Source organism: Hyaena hyaena, unplaced genomic scaffold, assembly GCF_003009895.1.
Source record: "Hyaena hyaena isolate Hyena2069 unplaced genomic scaffold, ASM300989v1 scaffold_830, whole genome shotgun sequence".
Taxonomy (NCBI): domain Eukaryota; kingdom Metazoa; phylum Chordata; class Mammalia; order Carnivora; family Hyaenidae; genus Hyaena; species Hyaena hyaena.
The window spans coordinates 686,849-700,695 of record NW_024081455.1 but is presented as its reverse complement, the minus strand read 5'-3'; the positions used below and the strand labels follow the sequence as shown (position 1 = coordinate 700,695).

Below are 13,847 nucleotides of genomic sequence, written 5' to 3'. Positions count from 1 at the left end.
CTCCCTCTCTCTCTGTACCTCTTCCTCTCGTGCTTTGTTTCTTTCTCTCTCAAAAATAAATATTAAAAAAAAAAAAAGACAGATGAATTGAATTGGAGGACACCCAGTTGGTGACAGGGAATCAGAGAATTGGTCGAGGGAGGAAAAAACCCTCACCACTCCACAAGGAGAAATTTAGAGGAAGAGCAAGCAAGTAAACCTGTACTTCATCTTATCCGGGAGCAAAGGATAAGCAAAGCGTAAGCATTTAGATCATGTCCTTCCATCTGCTACCAGCTGTTCTGGTCCTGTTAAAAGGGAGACAGCAGGCCCAAAATGAAGTCACTTATGCTAAATGCCACCAAGATCTTAACACTTAACCTAAGTAAGTATTAAGCCAACCTGGAATTTCCTGCTCAGCACAAGTAGGTAAACCACTGAAAGACCACTTCCTTTCCGCTTAGGAGGGCCACCTTGCTTAAAACAATGTGCTTTTAATTGTACTTTTAAATTACTAATAATTTCCTTTTTCCCTTTCACTCTGACTTTAAAATCCTTTCTTTTCTACAGCTGGAAGAGTCCTCTTTTAATTTTTTTAAATGTTTATTTATTTTTGAGAGACAGAGCGTGAATGGGAGAGGGGCAGAGAGGGAGACACAGAATCCGAAGCAGGCTCCAGGCTCTGAGCTGGCAGCACAGAGCCCGACATGAGGTTCAAACTCACAAACTGAACCATGAGGTCATGACCTGAGCTGAAGTAGGACACTTAATGGACTGAGCCACCCAGGCGCTCCGTTTCTCCTTTCTATTTACTAGCTGGGAGGCCTCTCAGTTCATGAATAGTTGAATAAAGTCAATTTGACCTTTAAATTTTCTCAGTTGAGGGCGCCTGGGTAGCTCAGTTGTTTAGCATCTGACTTCAGCTCAGGTCGTGATTTCATGGTTCGTGAGTTTGAGTCCCACATCGGGTGAGCTGAAGCCCCACTTTGGATGAGCACGGAGCCTGAGCCCCACTTCTCTCTTTCTGTCTCTCTCTCTCTCTCTTTCGCTCTGTCCTTCAAGAGATTCTGTCTCTCTGCCCCTCTGTCACTTGCACCCTCTTTACTTCTCTCCAAAATAAAAATAAAATAAAATAAATTTTCTCAGTTGAGTTGCTGTTAACATTTCAATTTGAGGGATGCTATGGCTACACTGGAAAACCAGGCTGGTGATTTGGGTTTTCTGGCTGGTTGATTTTTCAGTCCTTTGCAAGGGTCATAAAAGCTGACAAATGTTAGAGATTCTCTCCCCAGAGTATTTCCATGCACAGGGAAATATAAACACTAACATGACACATCGGTGCACACAGAGACCCCCTGAAGTCTTACAGACTCGGGTGTTCTCATCCTTGCAAGAGACAAAGGCTGGGCAAACACATTTTGAGCAATCATTTCACCAGCCCACAACGCCACTGCACTCATTTGTGAGCGTAAACTGGAGTGGACAAAGCTGCGTCCAATCACATAGCATCAAGGGAATGAGAAGAGAGATGTCATACTAGACACTTGCTCCTCCAGCCGAACCTGAGGGCCTGCACAGCACAAGATCAAGCTGCAGCCTCAGGTCTGTGCTCCCAGCATGGCGATTAGCTGTTACTTCTCCACCGCTCACCCCCAGCACTGGATCGGCCTTCCTACATTAGGAGAATTCCACAGTTAGAGTCTCTGGAAGACACCGCCTCTCTCCATAGAAGAGGAAGGACCTGTTGTCCCAACATCCTTCCAGTTAGACACGGCATGAGGCTCTGCCAGGCAGGTGAGCACATGCTGGACCTGGTGACAACAAGAAGGTGCAATTGCGCAGAATGCACTTGCACAGGCGGCGTGAGTGGCAGTGTGCCACCCAGTCCCACCCAGCAGCGATGTCAGTCCTAGCCGCAGGGGCCGGTGTCCTGCTACAACGGAGGCAGCGGTGTGAGCTGTGACGTCTGTGCCCAGCAGCAGATGCCGCGGTTCCTGTGTGAGACCCACGCTAACGTGCACTTGTGGACTCTGTTCCTGGCTGTGTCGCCGAAGCCCGTTCTATGATCTTCCGCAAAATAATACATTATGTGCATATAAAATGTAAATGTGTGCGTATACAGTGCCTTTTGTCTTAAGTTCAACCAAGGTTAGATTCCATTATTTGCTCTGAAAAATCTGTCAGGGGAGTAGTTGCAGAGAGCAGGCATTCTGAGGTGTTTGTCACACTGAACGGCAAACCACTCCCTAGTCCTCCCACCCGACCACACCCCAGGATCCAACGACACATATCTCACAACACCACACCTCATACTGACAACACATGTCCTCCCTTTCCTCTCCAAAGATTAAAAAAAAAAACAACCCAACCACATTTAGATGTGGTTTTAAAGCCCCTCCCCACACCGGCTGCTCTTCTCACAGGCCTCTCCCCAGACCCACAGACTCAGGGTATTAGGCACAAGATCAAGGAGTCCCTTATTTAACAAGCCCCACAAGTGAGGCCGATGCCCAGCCATGTGAGAATCTGCATCTACATTCTTGCTACTGAAAGCATGAAATGAAGACCAGCAGCAGCCCCTTGTCATAAACACGGAAACTTCAATCGTGTTTCCCAGATGCAACAAAGAGTGTCATATATCTTGCACACATCATACACAGTGAAGGAGCGATCCGTGTAGAGCACCTCCCTAATCTGGAGATAGTATCTTTACTAATGTAGCCTCAGACCATGACAGCCCTGTGGCAGCTACAGCACAGCCACCCTTCGCGCTGCCATCAGTGGCCCCCTGTTCCTCTCACAGCAGCGCCTCCCCCTCCCATCCCCGCTCTCACACCAACTCCCCTGCACACCAAGTATATGCCCATTTTCAAAAACAACTATCCTCAACTCACAGGTGCTATTTCCCAACCAAATATAAATCTAAGGAGACTCTGCTTCATACCTCCATGACTTTGAGTTGGAGGCAGCACCAGGATCACCAGGGCAGAGGGTAGGCGAGCAGAAGATGGAAAGAAAACAAGAACTAATTTAAAATAAGAAATTATGGCATGCTTCTTGTCTGCCAATTCCAGAATCTGTTCCTCTTAGAAGACTGGGGAAAAGAAGGGAAGAACAATCAAGCCCGAGAAGGAGGGCAAGACCTGAATGAGACCGAAAATAACCTCTTGATACTCCAGATTCCTGTGCCCAGGGCCACCCAGGGCCTTGTGCAGACGTCGTCGACAGGCCAAACACCTCCTCCTGCTGACACAGACAGAAACAAAGAAACAACAAATAAACACCTAAAGACGGGGCTGAGGGCCCGACTGCGCCTGAGCCTCAGCAGACCCTGCCACTAACGTCTTGTTGCCACAGTCCTGGAGGCAGGACAAGGTGTGGGTGATATCCAGATACCCAGGTGATACCCTGGGTGATCACAGGTCCTGGAAGAGCAGGTTCTACTGAAGGGACAAAGACAAAAGAGCAGAGAGATTCCCCAGCTGAGGAGAGACCATGTCACACCCTTGCTGCACTAAGTGGCCATGAGGCTTCTCACAGCTTTCTCCTGTCCTCACCCAGAGCAGACTCAGCACACCAAACTGGCAGATTCTGGGAGGTTCTCAGGGCTTCCATTTATTTCCTCTCTCAAACTTTAGAAATCTTCTCCTTTAATCGATCAACTCCTCATGACAAGAACTGGAAAAACAAATTCACATGCAGAGTCCTATGTGCAAGAAGTTGTGACTCAGTGAAACATAAAGGAAAGACAGGGATGGAGAGGCCCACTCTCCCTCTGCTGGATCATAAAAGCAGATGAGGAAAGAGAACCGAGGTCACTGTGGGATGGGGTCGGGGGGGCGGTAGTCTCCCCACCTCCTTACTTTATGTTATTTGGAACAAGGACACATGCAGATGCCCTTTGCAAAAAGAGAAATCAGGGGCATTGTTCACAAAGTGGGAAAGTGAACAAATCTTGCATCACTCAGTCCCCCGAGGCAGCTGGCTCACACTGTGGAAGAAAATAATCGTGAACAAAGTCAGGTCAGTCATGTAAGTGCTGATGTTCTCAATAGCCCACCACATGCTCAAGATATCCTACTCAAAGAATCCCCATTACCCAAACTCAGCCCCTTTCCCCTCTCCCCTCCCCACTTCAGGCTCTCCAGGGTCTCACTTTTAGCAGTGGAGAGAGCCCTGGGCCCTGTTACTACTTGGGTTAAAACAAACAGAACTTGTCAGAGACCCCCAGGAGATGAGACTAAAGGAGTAGCTATGGGGTGAGTGAGCTCCCCATGGAGTCCTGTTTACACCATCCCAGGGTCTCAGGGATCACCCCCTCCATACTTACATGCAGACTGAGCATAACTCCTTCTTCTTCCACCTATGGAAAGAAAATATCACATGAGATGCCACGGAGGAGGCAGAGCCCCAGATCCTAGGTGAAACTGATAGCCTGGACCATAGGGAAGTTTCCAGAACTGTAACTACAGACCTATGGCAGGATCAGGGGGACATGAAGAAAAGAGATGTCAGGGCTAGACCAACAAGTCTCCTGGAGTCTGTCCTCACCAAGGACTTTGTTCTCTGATCTGGGACTGCTGGGAATCAGATTCTATCACCACATTCATCAAGGTGATAAGTTTGCCCTTCACTCTCACATAGCTGTACTCCAGAGTGAATGTAGCAACGAGCTGCACAGTGGACAAGCACATGTGTGTGGACGGCACTTCCCACAAATAAGGCAGGACGACTTCTACCTGGACTTGAAACACTACAGAAAGACAAGAAAACTCAGAGCACTCTCCTTCCTTACCTGGGCTCTACTTCCTCCATATGACAGCTCCAACCACCACAGCACCAGTGACCACAAAGGAAACCAGCCCAGCAACAATGCCCACCATGGGAATGCTGCGCTGAGGAGGGGACTCTGGGAAGAGAGGATAAAGTGAGAGTCTTGACTCCGAGGTCTCAGCCTCAACGCTGCTGAATTTCTCCACGTTTGGCTCCATACCCAGGTCTCCTCACCCCGTCCTTACCCCATTTCAGCATGAGGGGTTTGGGCAGCCCCTCGTGCTGCACGAGGCACGTGTATCTCTGCTCCTCTCCCAAAGGCACCACCACAGATGCCCACTTCTGGAAGGTCCCTTCCCCAGAAGGCCTGGTCTCTACAAACTCCATGTCCTGAGTCAGGTCCTCCCCATCACGCTGCCAGGTCAGGATGATCCCCGCAGGATAGAAACCCAGGGCCCAGCACTTCAGGGTGATGTCATGCTTAGAAGTGGGGTAGTGGGTGATGTGTGTCTTCGGGGGGTCTGAAGAGAAGGGTCAGAAAATTCAGGAATTTTACAACTGTCTCGGGCCACTGAGGCAAGTCTCATGTGGCCATTTTGAGAATGGACAAGACAGCTGGAATGGGGGAAAGGAGCAAAAACCCAGACACTAGCCTAGACACATAATCTCTTCTTGTTTGTAAATTCTAGAATTAGGGTGAGACAGCCCAGTGTAGAAGGCAGGTTTCTGAGAACAGAAAAGAAAGGGATTTCTGGTCCAGACCTGGCTGGAGGCTAAATGACTCAGAATAGGTGAAGTCAGACGCCAGACACATGGGGTGTGGGGCAGAGAACAAAGCCTAAGAAAATCCCCCAATGTTCCCAAAGCCATGTGAGCCAAAGTGAAAGGCTGATGAATTATTTCAGAAATGGTGTCCTCCTCCATCCCTGGAGAGACTGTATCCTTTAACTGTCCCTAGGAGAAAGACAGGCCCTTTGGGCCACTCTCTGGGACCGGATCTGAAAACCCAGGCAGTCAGTCTCCGGACCCAGGGGAGGGCCATATCCTGCTGTGGATCCCATTTCTTCCTATCCTCTTAGGACACCTCAGCTGGAGGGGAAATCGTGGGAAGCCGCACGGCCCCTGGTACCTGTGCGCAGCAGCGTCTTGTTCCCCTTCTCCAGGTACTTCCGGAGCCACTCGACGCACGTGACCTGCAGGTCGTTCCTCTGGTGCTCCGCTGCCCCGGCCTCTTCCCACTTGCGGCGGGTGATCTGCGCCGCCGTGTCCGCCGCGGTCCAGGAGCGCAGGTCCTCGTTCAGGGCGATGTAGTCCGCGCCGTCGTAGGCGAACTGCCAGTATCCTCGGAGGAGGCGCCAATCGGGCCCCACTTCGCAGGCAGACAGCCACTGGATGGTGTGAGATCCTGGCCCCGCCCACGCGATCAGCTCCGCCCCGGAGCCCCGCCCCGCCCCGCCCCCGAACCCCAGGGCTTACAGCCAAAACTGGCGAGTAAAAGTGCCCGCGCGCTTTTCCCGGGTCCCGAGACGGGCGGGTCCAGCAGCCTCCGGGGAGTGTTAGGACCCAAAGACTCGGGCAACCCCGGGGATGGGAGTCGTGACCTGGACCCGGGCCCGCGTCGCTCACCGGCCTCGCTCTGGTTGTAGTAGCCGCGCAACGTGTTCAGGCCCACTCGGAAAGCCTGTGCGGTGTCCTTGGCGCCCCGCGTCTCCTGCTCCCAATACTCCGGTCCCTCCCGCTTCAACCACTGCACGCGCGGCTCCGTCCTCGGACTCGGGGCGTCGCTGTCAAACCGCACGAACTGCGTGTCGTCCACGTAGCCGACTTCCAAGTACCGGGGTTCCCCGCGGCCGGGCCGGGACACCGCGGTGCCCAAATACCTCAGGGAGTGGGAGCCTGCGGGCGCGGAGGGGTGAGACCCCGCCCGACCCTCCTCCCGGCGCGGGGCCCGGGTCCCAGGTGGAGGCGGCCAGGAGGGCAGGGGAGGGGACCCGAGTGGGGGAGAGGAGGGCGGAGTCGGGGAGGGAAGGGGAGGACAGGCCAGGGCGGGTAGGGTTCTGGCCCGGGGGCGGCGGACAGGCGCCTTCTCCCGGGTCCCGCGTCCCCGCCGAATGGTCCCCGCGCTCCTGTCCCGTAGATGCCCTTTCCTCCCGACACCCCACTCACCCGCGCAGGTCTGGGTCACGGCCAGGGCCCCCGACAGGAGCAGGAGGAGGGTTCTGGGCCTGAGGACCCGCATCCTCGGGGTCTAGAGAATATAAGTCCTAGCAGGTCGGTGGCCAGGACAGGCCAGTGACCGCGGTGACGCTGATTGGCTTCTCTAGAAACCGGACTAGCAATGGGAGTACGAACTGGGGCCGCGTCATTAGCCGCGTCTTGAGGCAAGAGGGCTTGGCAGGTTGGAAGAGGGAGAAGCGCAGTGCGCGCGGAGTAAGGGACTGACTGGGCTTCCCCGCCCTTACACCCATCTCACGCCTGGGACTTTCAAAGACAGTCCTTTCCCGAGACCCGCGACTTTGCCCCGGTTCCTCTCACCTACACAGAGTGCCCTTTGTCTGTCTCCCTGAGGCCTGGCCCCAGGGTCTTTCTGAGGAAACCTGGGAAAGACACCAAGCTGGGACCGGTCCCGTTTTGTCCCTTTCCCTTCTGAAATCCCTCGACTTGAGCTGAGCTCCTTACTCCTTACCTCTACTCCCGACTCCTAGAAGAAAACTCGCCCCGAAAGAAACTGGATGTCAGAGAGTGAGCTTGCCCTGGGAATGGAAGTGGAGGGACATGGATTTTCTCTTTACACATGAAGTTGTGATTGAAAGCCCCAGCGAAAGATTCTCATGGAGATCAGTTTTTCTTTTCTTTTTTTAGTGTTCATTTATTTTGAGAAAAAGAGTGAGAGAGCAGGGGAGGGGCAAGACGGAGGAGGGTGAAAGAGAGAATCCCCCCCAAGCAGGCTCTGTGCTGCCAAGGGAGAGCCCGATTCAGGGCTCAAACCCACAAACTGTGAGATCATAACCTGAGTTAAAACCAAGAATCCGACACTAACTGAGTGAGCCACCCAGGTGCCCCAGGAATCTAATCTATAATGTGATTTTGCCCCTTCCAACAGAAATATCTAAACAGCATTGTAATCAAGACGCACAAAGCTCCTAAGTTGTATTTTCTCAGTGTATCTGTGTCTCCCAGCTTGTGTGTGTGTGTGTGTGTGTGTGTGTGTGTGTGGTTAAAGTGAGAAGAAATTCAGTTAACATTTAATGACACAGGTACGTTGAAAGTAAAAGGATGTTTTTATACAGTAATACAGGTTATATGGAAACCAAATTAAAAACACAATATTACTTATAGTTATCATAAAGAAAATGAAATACTGTGTATACACTTAACAAAACACAAAAAGGATCTGAATGCTGAAAATCACAAAATGCTAGTTAAAAGAAATCAAATTAAATAGAGACATAATATGTTCATGTATTAGAAGAGTCGACTTAGTAGAGATCAATTACTGCCAAATTGATCTATAGGTTTAATGCGATTTTTGCCCCAGGAAGGTTAGACCAGCTTATTCTAAAATTTATACAGAAAGGCATAGTACCTAAAATAGCTAACACACTCTTGAGAAAGAAGAATAAAATGAGAAAAGTCCCTCTATTTGAAGTTAAATCTGATGATATAGCTGCAGTAATTAAGACAGATTTTAATCAATTGGCACATAAACAGACATAAAGATCAGGAATAGCACCCCCAACACACACAAATATGCTCAGCTGACTTTTGACAAAGGCACAAAAGCAATTCAATGCAAAAGGATGGTCTTTTCAATAAATGATGCTTCAGCAATTGGACAGCTGTAGACAAAAACACATAAGCAAACAAAAACTCAAATGTAAATCTCTCACGTTATAAAACTGGGTGGCTCAGTTGGTTGAGCGTCCAACTTCAGGTCGGGTCACCATCTCATGGTTCATGGGTTCAAGCCCCTCATTGGGCTCTGTGCTGACAGCTCAGAGCCTGGAGCCTGTTTCGGATTCTGTGTCTCCCTCTCTCTCTGACCCTCCCCTGCTCATGCTCTCTCTCTCTCTCTCTCTCAGAAATAAATTTTTAAAAAATATTTTAAAAAAACATATAGTAGAACTTATATATAACATGTAAAATTATAAAATTATTAGAAAAAGAGAAAATCTTTGAAATATATCTTGACTGTGGTTATAGATAAACAAACCTACATATATAATAAAATTCCATAGAATTAAGTACAGTGGGCACTTCTAATAGAGGCAGTTCAAGCAGCCCAAGCAACACAGGTGTAAGTCAGAGTGGTGGTCATGGCTCTGGAGGTGGCAAGAAGGATGACAAGGATAAGAAAAAGAAATATGAACCTCCTGTACCATCTAGAGTGGGGAAAAAGAAGAAAAACAACAACAACAAAGGAACCAGATGCTTTCAGCAAGCTGCCACTGGTGACATGTCACACTCAGTGCCAGTTAAAATTACTGAAGTTAGACAGAATTAAGGACTGTCTTTTCATGGAGGAAGAATTCATTAGAAATTGGAAACAAATGAAGCCTTTAGAAGAAAAGCAAGAGGAGGAAAGATCAAAGGTGGATGATCGGAGGAGGACCCCAATGTCAGTAGGAACCTTGAAAGAGATTATTGATGACAATCATGCCATTGTGTCTGCATCTGTGGGCTCAGAACACTACGTCAGCATTCTTTTCTTTGTAGGTCAGTGCATGCCATCATAGGGATGCTCATGGATGACATGGATCTCTTGGCCACAGAGATGAAGGTAGGAAAGGCTCAGTCGGTTAAGCATCCGACTTCAGCTCAGGTCATGATCTCGCCATTCATTGGTTCGAGCCCTGTGTCAGACTCTGTGCTGACAGCTCAGAGCCCGGAGCCTGCTTTGGATTCTGTGTCTCCCTTTCTCTCTGCCCCTCCCCTGCTCACTCTCTGTCTGTCTCTCTCTAAAATAAACATTTAAAAATTGAAAGGAAGGAAGGAAGGAAGGAAAGAGGAAAGAAATTAAAAAGAAAGAAAGAAAGAAAGAAAGAAAGAAAGAAAGAAAGAAAGAAAGAAAGAAAGAAAGAAAGAAAGAAAGAAAGAAAGAAAGAAAGAAAGAAAAGGTACTCCCAGGAAACCTATGCTGATATTGGGGAACTGGACAACCAAATCCAGAAAATTAAGGAATCTATGGAGCTTCCTCAGTCATCCTGAATATTATGAAGAGATGGGTATAAAGCTCCCAAAGGGGTCATTCTCTATCGTCCACCTGGCACAGGTAAACCTTATTAGCCAAAGCAGTAGCAAACAAACCTCAGCCACTTTCTTACCAGTGGTTGGCTCTAGGGGCACCTGGGTGGCTCAGTCAGTGAAGCCTCTGGCTTTGGCTCAGGTCATAATCTGACTTTGGCTCAGGTCATGATCCTGTGGGTCATAAGTTTGAGACCCTCATTGGGCTCTGCACTCAGAGCCTGGAGCCTGCTTTGGATTCCGTATCTCTCCCTCTCTCTGCCCCTCCCCCACTCACACTCTGTTTCTCTTTCTCTCTCTCAAAAATAAACATTTAAAAAATTTGTTTTTAATAACTTTTTAAAAAAGAGTGGTTGGCTCTGAAATTATTCAGAGGTACCTAGGTGATAGGCCCAAACTCATTCGAGAATTGTTTCGAGTTTCGGAAGAACATGCACCATCCATCATGTTTATTGATGAAATTCATGCCATTGGAACAAAAAGATAGACTCAAATTCTGGTGGTGAGGGAGAAATTCAATGAACAATGAGTTCATTGAAACTGTTGAGCCAGTTGAATGAATTTGATTCAAGGGGTGACGTGAAAGTTATCATGACCACAGACGGAATAGAAACGTTGGATCCAGCACTTATCAGACCAGGCCACATTGACAGGACAATCGAGCTCCCCCTGCCCAAAGAAGCACATCTTTCAGATCCACACAAGCAGGATGACACTGGCCAATGATGTAACCCTGGATGAATTGATCATGGCCAAAGATGATCTCTCTGGGACCTACGTCAAGGCAATCTGTACAGAAGCTGGTCTGATGGTTTGAAAGAACATAGAATGAAAGTAACAAATGAAGACTTCAAAAAATCTAAAGAAAATGTTCTTTATGAAAAACAAGAAGGCACCCCTGCGGGGGCTCCACCTGTAGCTACCACATTTGCCTTCAAGGAAATGGTCGGGAGTGTGCCGACTCCTTGGAGGGACAAGATTGGGGAAGTTCCCCAGAGGAACCCATGTTCCAGGTGGTCTTTCTTAGCAAAACCTCCTGTGTACCTTTTTGAGCATGATGTGTAGGATGCCCACCGGGCTGCCTTCATCTATTGGCCACGTGCAGTGCTCTGTCCCCAATAAAGTGCGCTCCTTCTCAGACAAAAAAAAAAAAATTAAATACAGTAAAACCTTGGATTGAGCATAACTTGTTCTGCAAGTGTTCCGCAAGATGAGCAAACTTTCTAATAAATTTTAACTTGATAAACAAGCAATGTCTTGCAATACATGTACATGACGCCGAACATCACATGAGCCAATGGTTCTCTCTCTCTCTCTCTCTCTCTCTGTCTCCATGGAATTGTGGGGATCGTCTCCCATGTTGGATGCTCAGTCTCAGACCATGGTGTTTTGGCAGAAATCAGTGACTTTTCAGAACATTGGAAGGTGCCCACAACTGGAATTAGTGTATTTTTTTTGTCCCTTCAAAGTACCTATGGACAGTCCTTTGCTTTTCCATACAAGATCAAGCTTAGGATTGCTTTGCTTCATTCTAGGTCAGGCTGCCTACAAATGTAGAACCTTTCCTCTGCTGCCTTATTGCCCATTACATTAAATACAATATATGACAAGTGTTCCTTAATATTGTATTGTAGTCAACATCCATGGGAGTGTATACAATGACGTCTGTGCAGAAAAAGATTCCATTGAGCCAAAAGATAGCAGTGATTCTGTTAGCAATGATGAAAGTCATCCTACACAATCACTCTCCCCTCTTTTGTCTCCCTCACACCAGACATGAAGGTTTTCAAAAGTAAGTGCAAGTTAATTTGTTTATTTTTCATTATATTTTGTATTTTCTTTATTATTTTGTATTATATTACAGTATTGTAATAATTTTTATATGAATATTTTTGGGTCATGGAATGAATCACCTGAGTTTCCATTATTTCTTAAGGGGAAATTTGCTTTGATATACAAGTATTTTGGATTATTAGCATGTTTCTGGAAGGAATTATGCTTGCAAACCAAGGTTTTGTGGCACATACACAGATGAATACAAGTAAAACTGGAGAAATCTGAATAAGAGTAGTGAATTGTATCAATGTTAATATCCTGGTTTTAATATTGACTACAGTTTTGCAAGGTATTACCCTTAAGGAAAACTGAGTAAGTTACTCAGGATCTCTATTATTTCTCATAATTGCACATGAATCTTCAATTAGCTCAAAGTAAAAAACATTAATTTTAAGAAGCACTTGCAAAAAAACAAAAACACAACTCTCGTGGCTCCCAATTAAAGCCCAAATTCTTTAGTTTCATATTCCCAGCTCCCTACAAACAGACCTCAAATTCCCTTTCAAATCTCACCTTCCACAAGCCTTCTGCACACACTACTTTAATAATTGGATATTCTTGGGGCGTCTGGGTGGCTCAGTTGGTTAAGCGTCCGACTTCGGCTCAGGTCATGATCTCACGGTTGGTAGGTTCGAGCCCCGCATCGGGCTCTGTGCTGACAGACAGCTCAGAGCCTGGAGCTTGTTTCAGATTCTGTCTCTCTCTCTCTCTCTCTCTGACCCTCCCCTGCTCCCGCTCTCTCTCTCTCTCTCTCTCTCTCTCAGAAATAAAATTTAAAAACATTAAATAAAAAAAAATAATTAGATATTCTTTGGGTGCTTGCGTGGCTCAGTGGGTTAAGTGTCCAACTCTTGATTTCAGCTCAGGTCATGATCTCACAGTTCATGAGATTGAGCCCTGTGTAGGGCAGCCCCCAGAATATAGTAAATACTAGATGCAAAGAATATCTTGCTAAGCCCTGCAGATATAGATTTATTTAAAAATCTATATAAGAACATACTTAAATGTGAAAATTCCATTACTTAGAATTCTTTCCCTCTGCTTCTTTCCCTCACACTGGGTCTGCAGCCCTTCTCTCTGTCTCTCTCATCCTTCAGGTCCTCTCCTCCCCTTCGTCTCCACCACCCTCTCCCTCCTGGATTGGGGCACCGATGCCACCCCATGACCTGCCACCTGGGGCTCTTCTCCCCACAGGGGTCAGTGATCCTGCTAATGTGAGTCAGGTCGTGTTGTGTGTTCACTGAAAATGCTCCAGTGGCACCGTCTCACTCTTGGGAATCCTCTAGAATGTCAGGCACATGAGCACAGGGGCTTTGGTCTATTTTTGTCCATTGTATTCCTAAGAAATAAAGCTGTTCCTGGTACATAGTGCTGTGAGGAGTCCTCGAGCACAGTTAGCTATCAGAGCAGCATCCCAGAAGTAAGCCTGCTTAGTGTCCCTCTGTGACCAGTCATTAGCTGGGAACAGCCCGTGGGATGCAGGGCCTCTGCACAAATGTTTTTATAGATTTCAGGGCACAGGAGTGGGTGTCCCTGTGGCTGACTTAGGGAATGTGACCTAAACTCTATCCCTGAGGGATCTGATGGGCCACGAGAAATTAAACCCTTCTCTTTTTGGTTGCTGATGATTTTATTTATTTATTTATTTATTTATTTATTTATTTATTTTATTTATTTATTTATTTAGAGTGAGCATGGAGGAGGGGCAGAGAGAGGGAGAGAGAATCCCAAGCAGAGTTCAAGTTCGGTGCAGAGCCAGATGTGGCCTGATCCCAGGACCCCGAGACCATGACTTGAGCCAAAATCAAGAGTCAAATGCCCAACTGACTGAGCCACCCAGGCGCCCCTAGATGATTTTATTTTTTAAAAAAACTGAGTTTCAGGGGTGCCTGGGTGGCTCAGTTGGTTAAGCATCTGACTTCAGCTCAGGTCATGGTCTCATGGTTCCTGAGCTCAAGCCCCAGCAAAGCCTGCTTCTGGCCCTCTGTCTCCCTCTCTCTCTACCCCTTCCCTGC

The 13,847-nt window shown here is 47.7% G+C and overlaps 1 protein-coding gene and 1 pseudogene across 2 annotated transcripts; one reads left to right on the top strand and one right to left on the bottom strand.

The window, feature by feature from the left end:
- Positions 1–3,661: 3,661 nt before the first annotated feature.
- Positions 3,662–7,017, bottom strand: LOC120221918 (BOLA class I histocompatibility antigen, alpha chain BL3-7-like). Of its 2 annotated transcripts, XM_039219587.1 has the most exons (7): positions 6,919–7,000; positions 6,379–6,648; positions 5,882–6,157; positions 4,998–5,273; positions 4,775–4,888; positions 4,310–4,342; positions 3,662–3,970 (listed from the first exon to the last, which is right to left on the bottom strand). In XM_039219587.1, exons 1-5 carry the CDS (start codon positions 6,989–6,991, stop codon positions 4,782–4,784), a joined length of 1,002 nt encoding a protein of 333 aa, XP_039075518.1. In that variant the 5' UTR covers positions 6,992–7,000; the 3' UTR covers positions 3,662–3,970; positions 4,310–4,342; positions 4,775–4,781. The 2 variants fall into 2 exon arrangements, with proteins under 2 accessions (XP_039075518.1, XP_039075517.1); XM_039219586.1 differs by lacking the exon at positions 4,998–5,273 and having other exon boundaries at positions 3,676–3,970; positions 6,919–7,017.
- A 2,237-nt stretch (positions 7,018–9,254) lies between these two features.
- LOC120221903 lies at positions 9,255–11,061 on the top strand (annotated as a pseudogene).
- Positions 11,062–13,847: the final 2,786 nt, after the last annotated feature.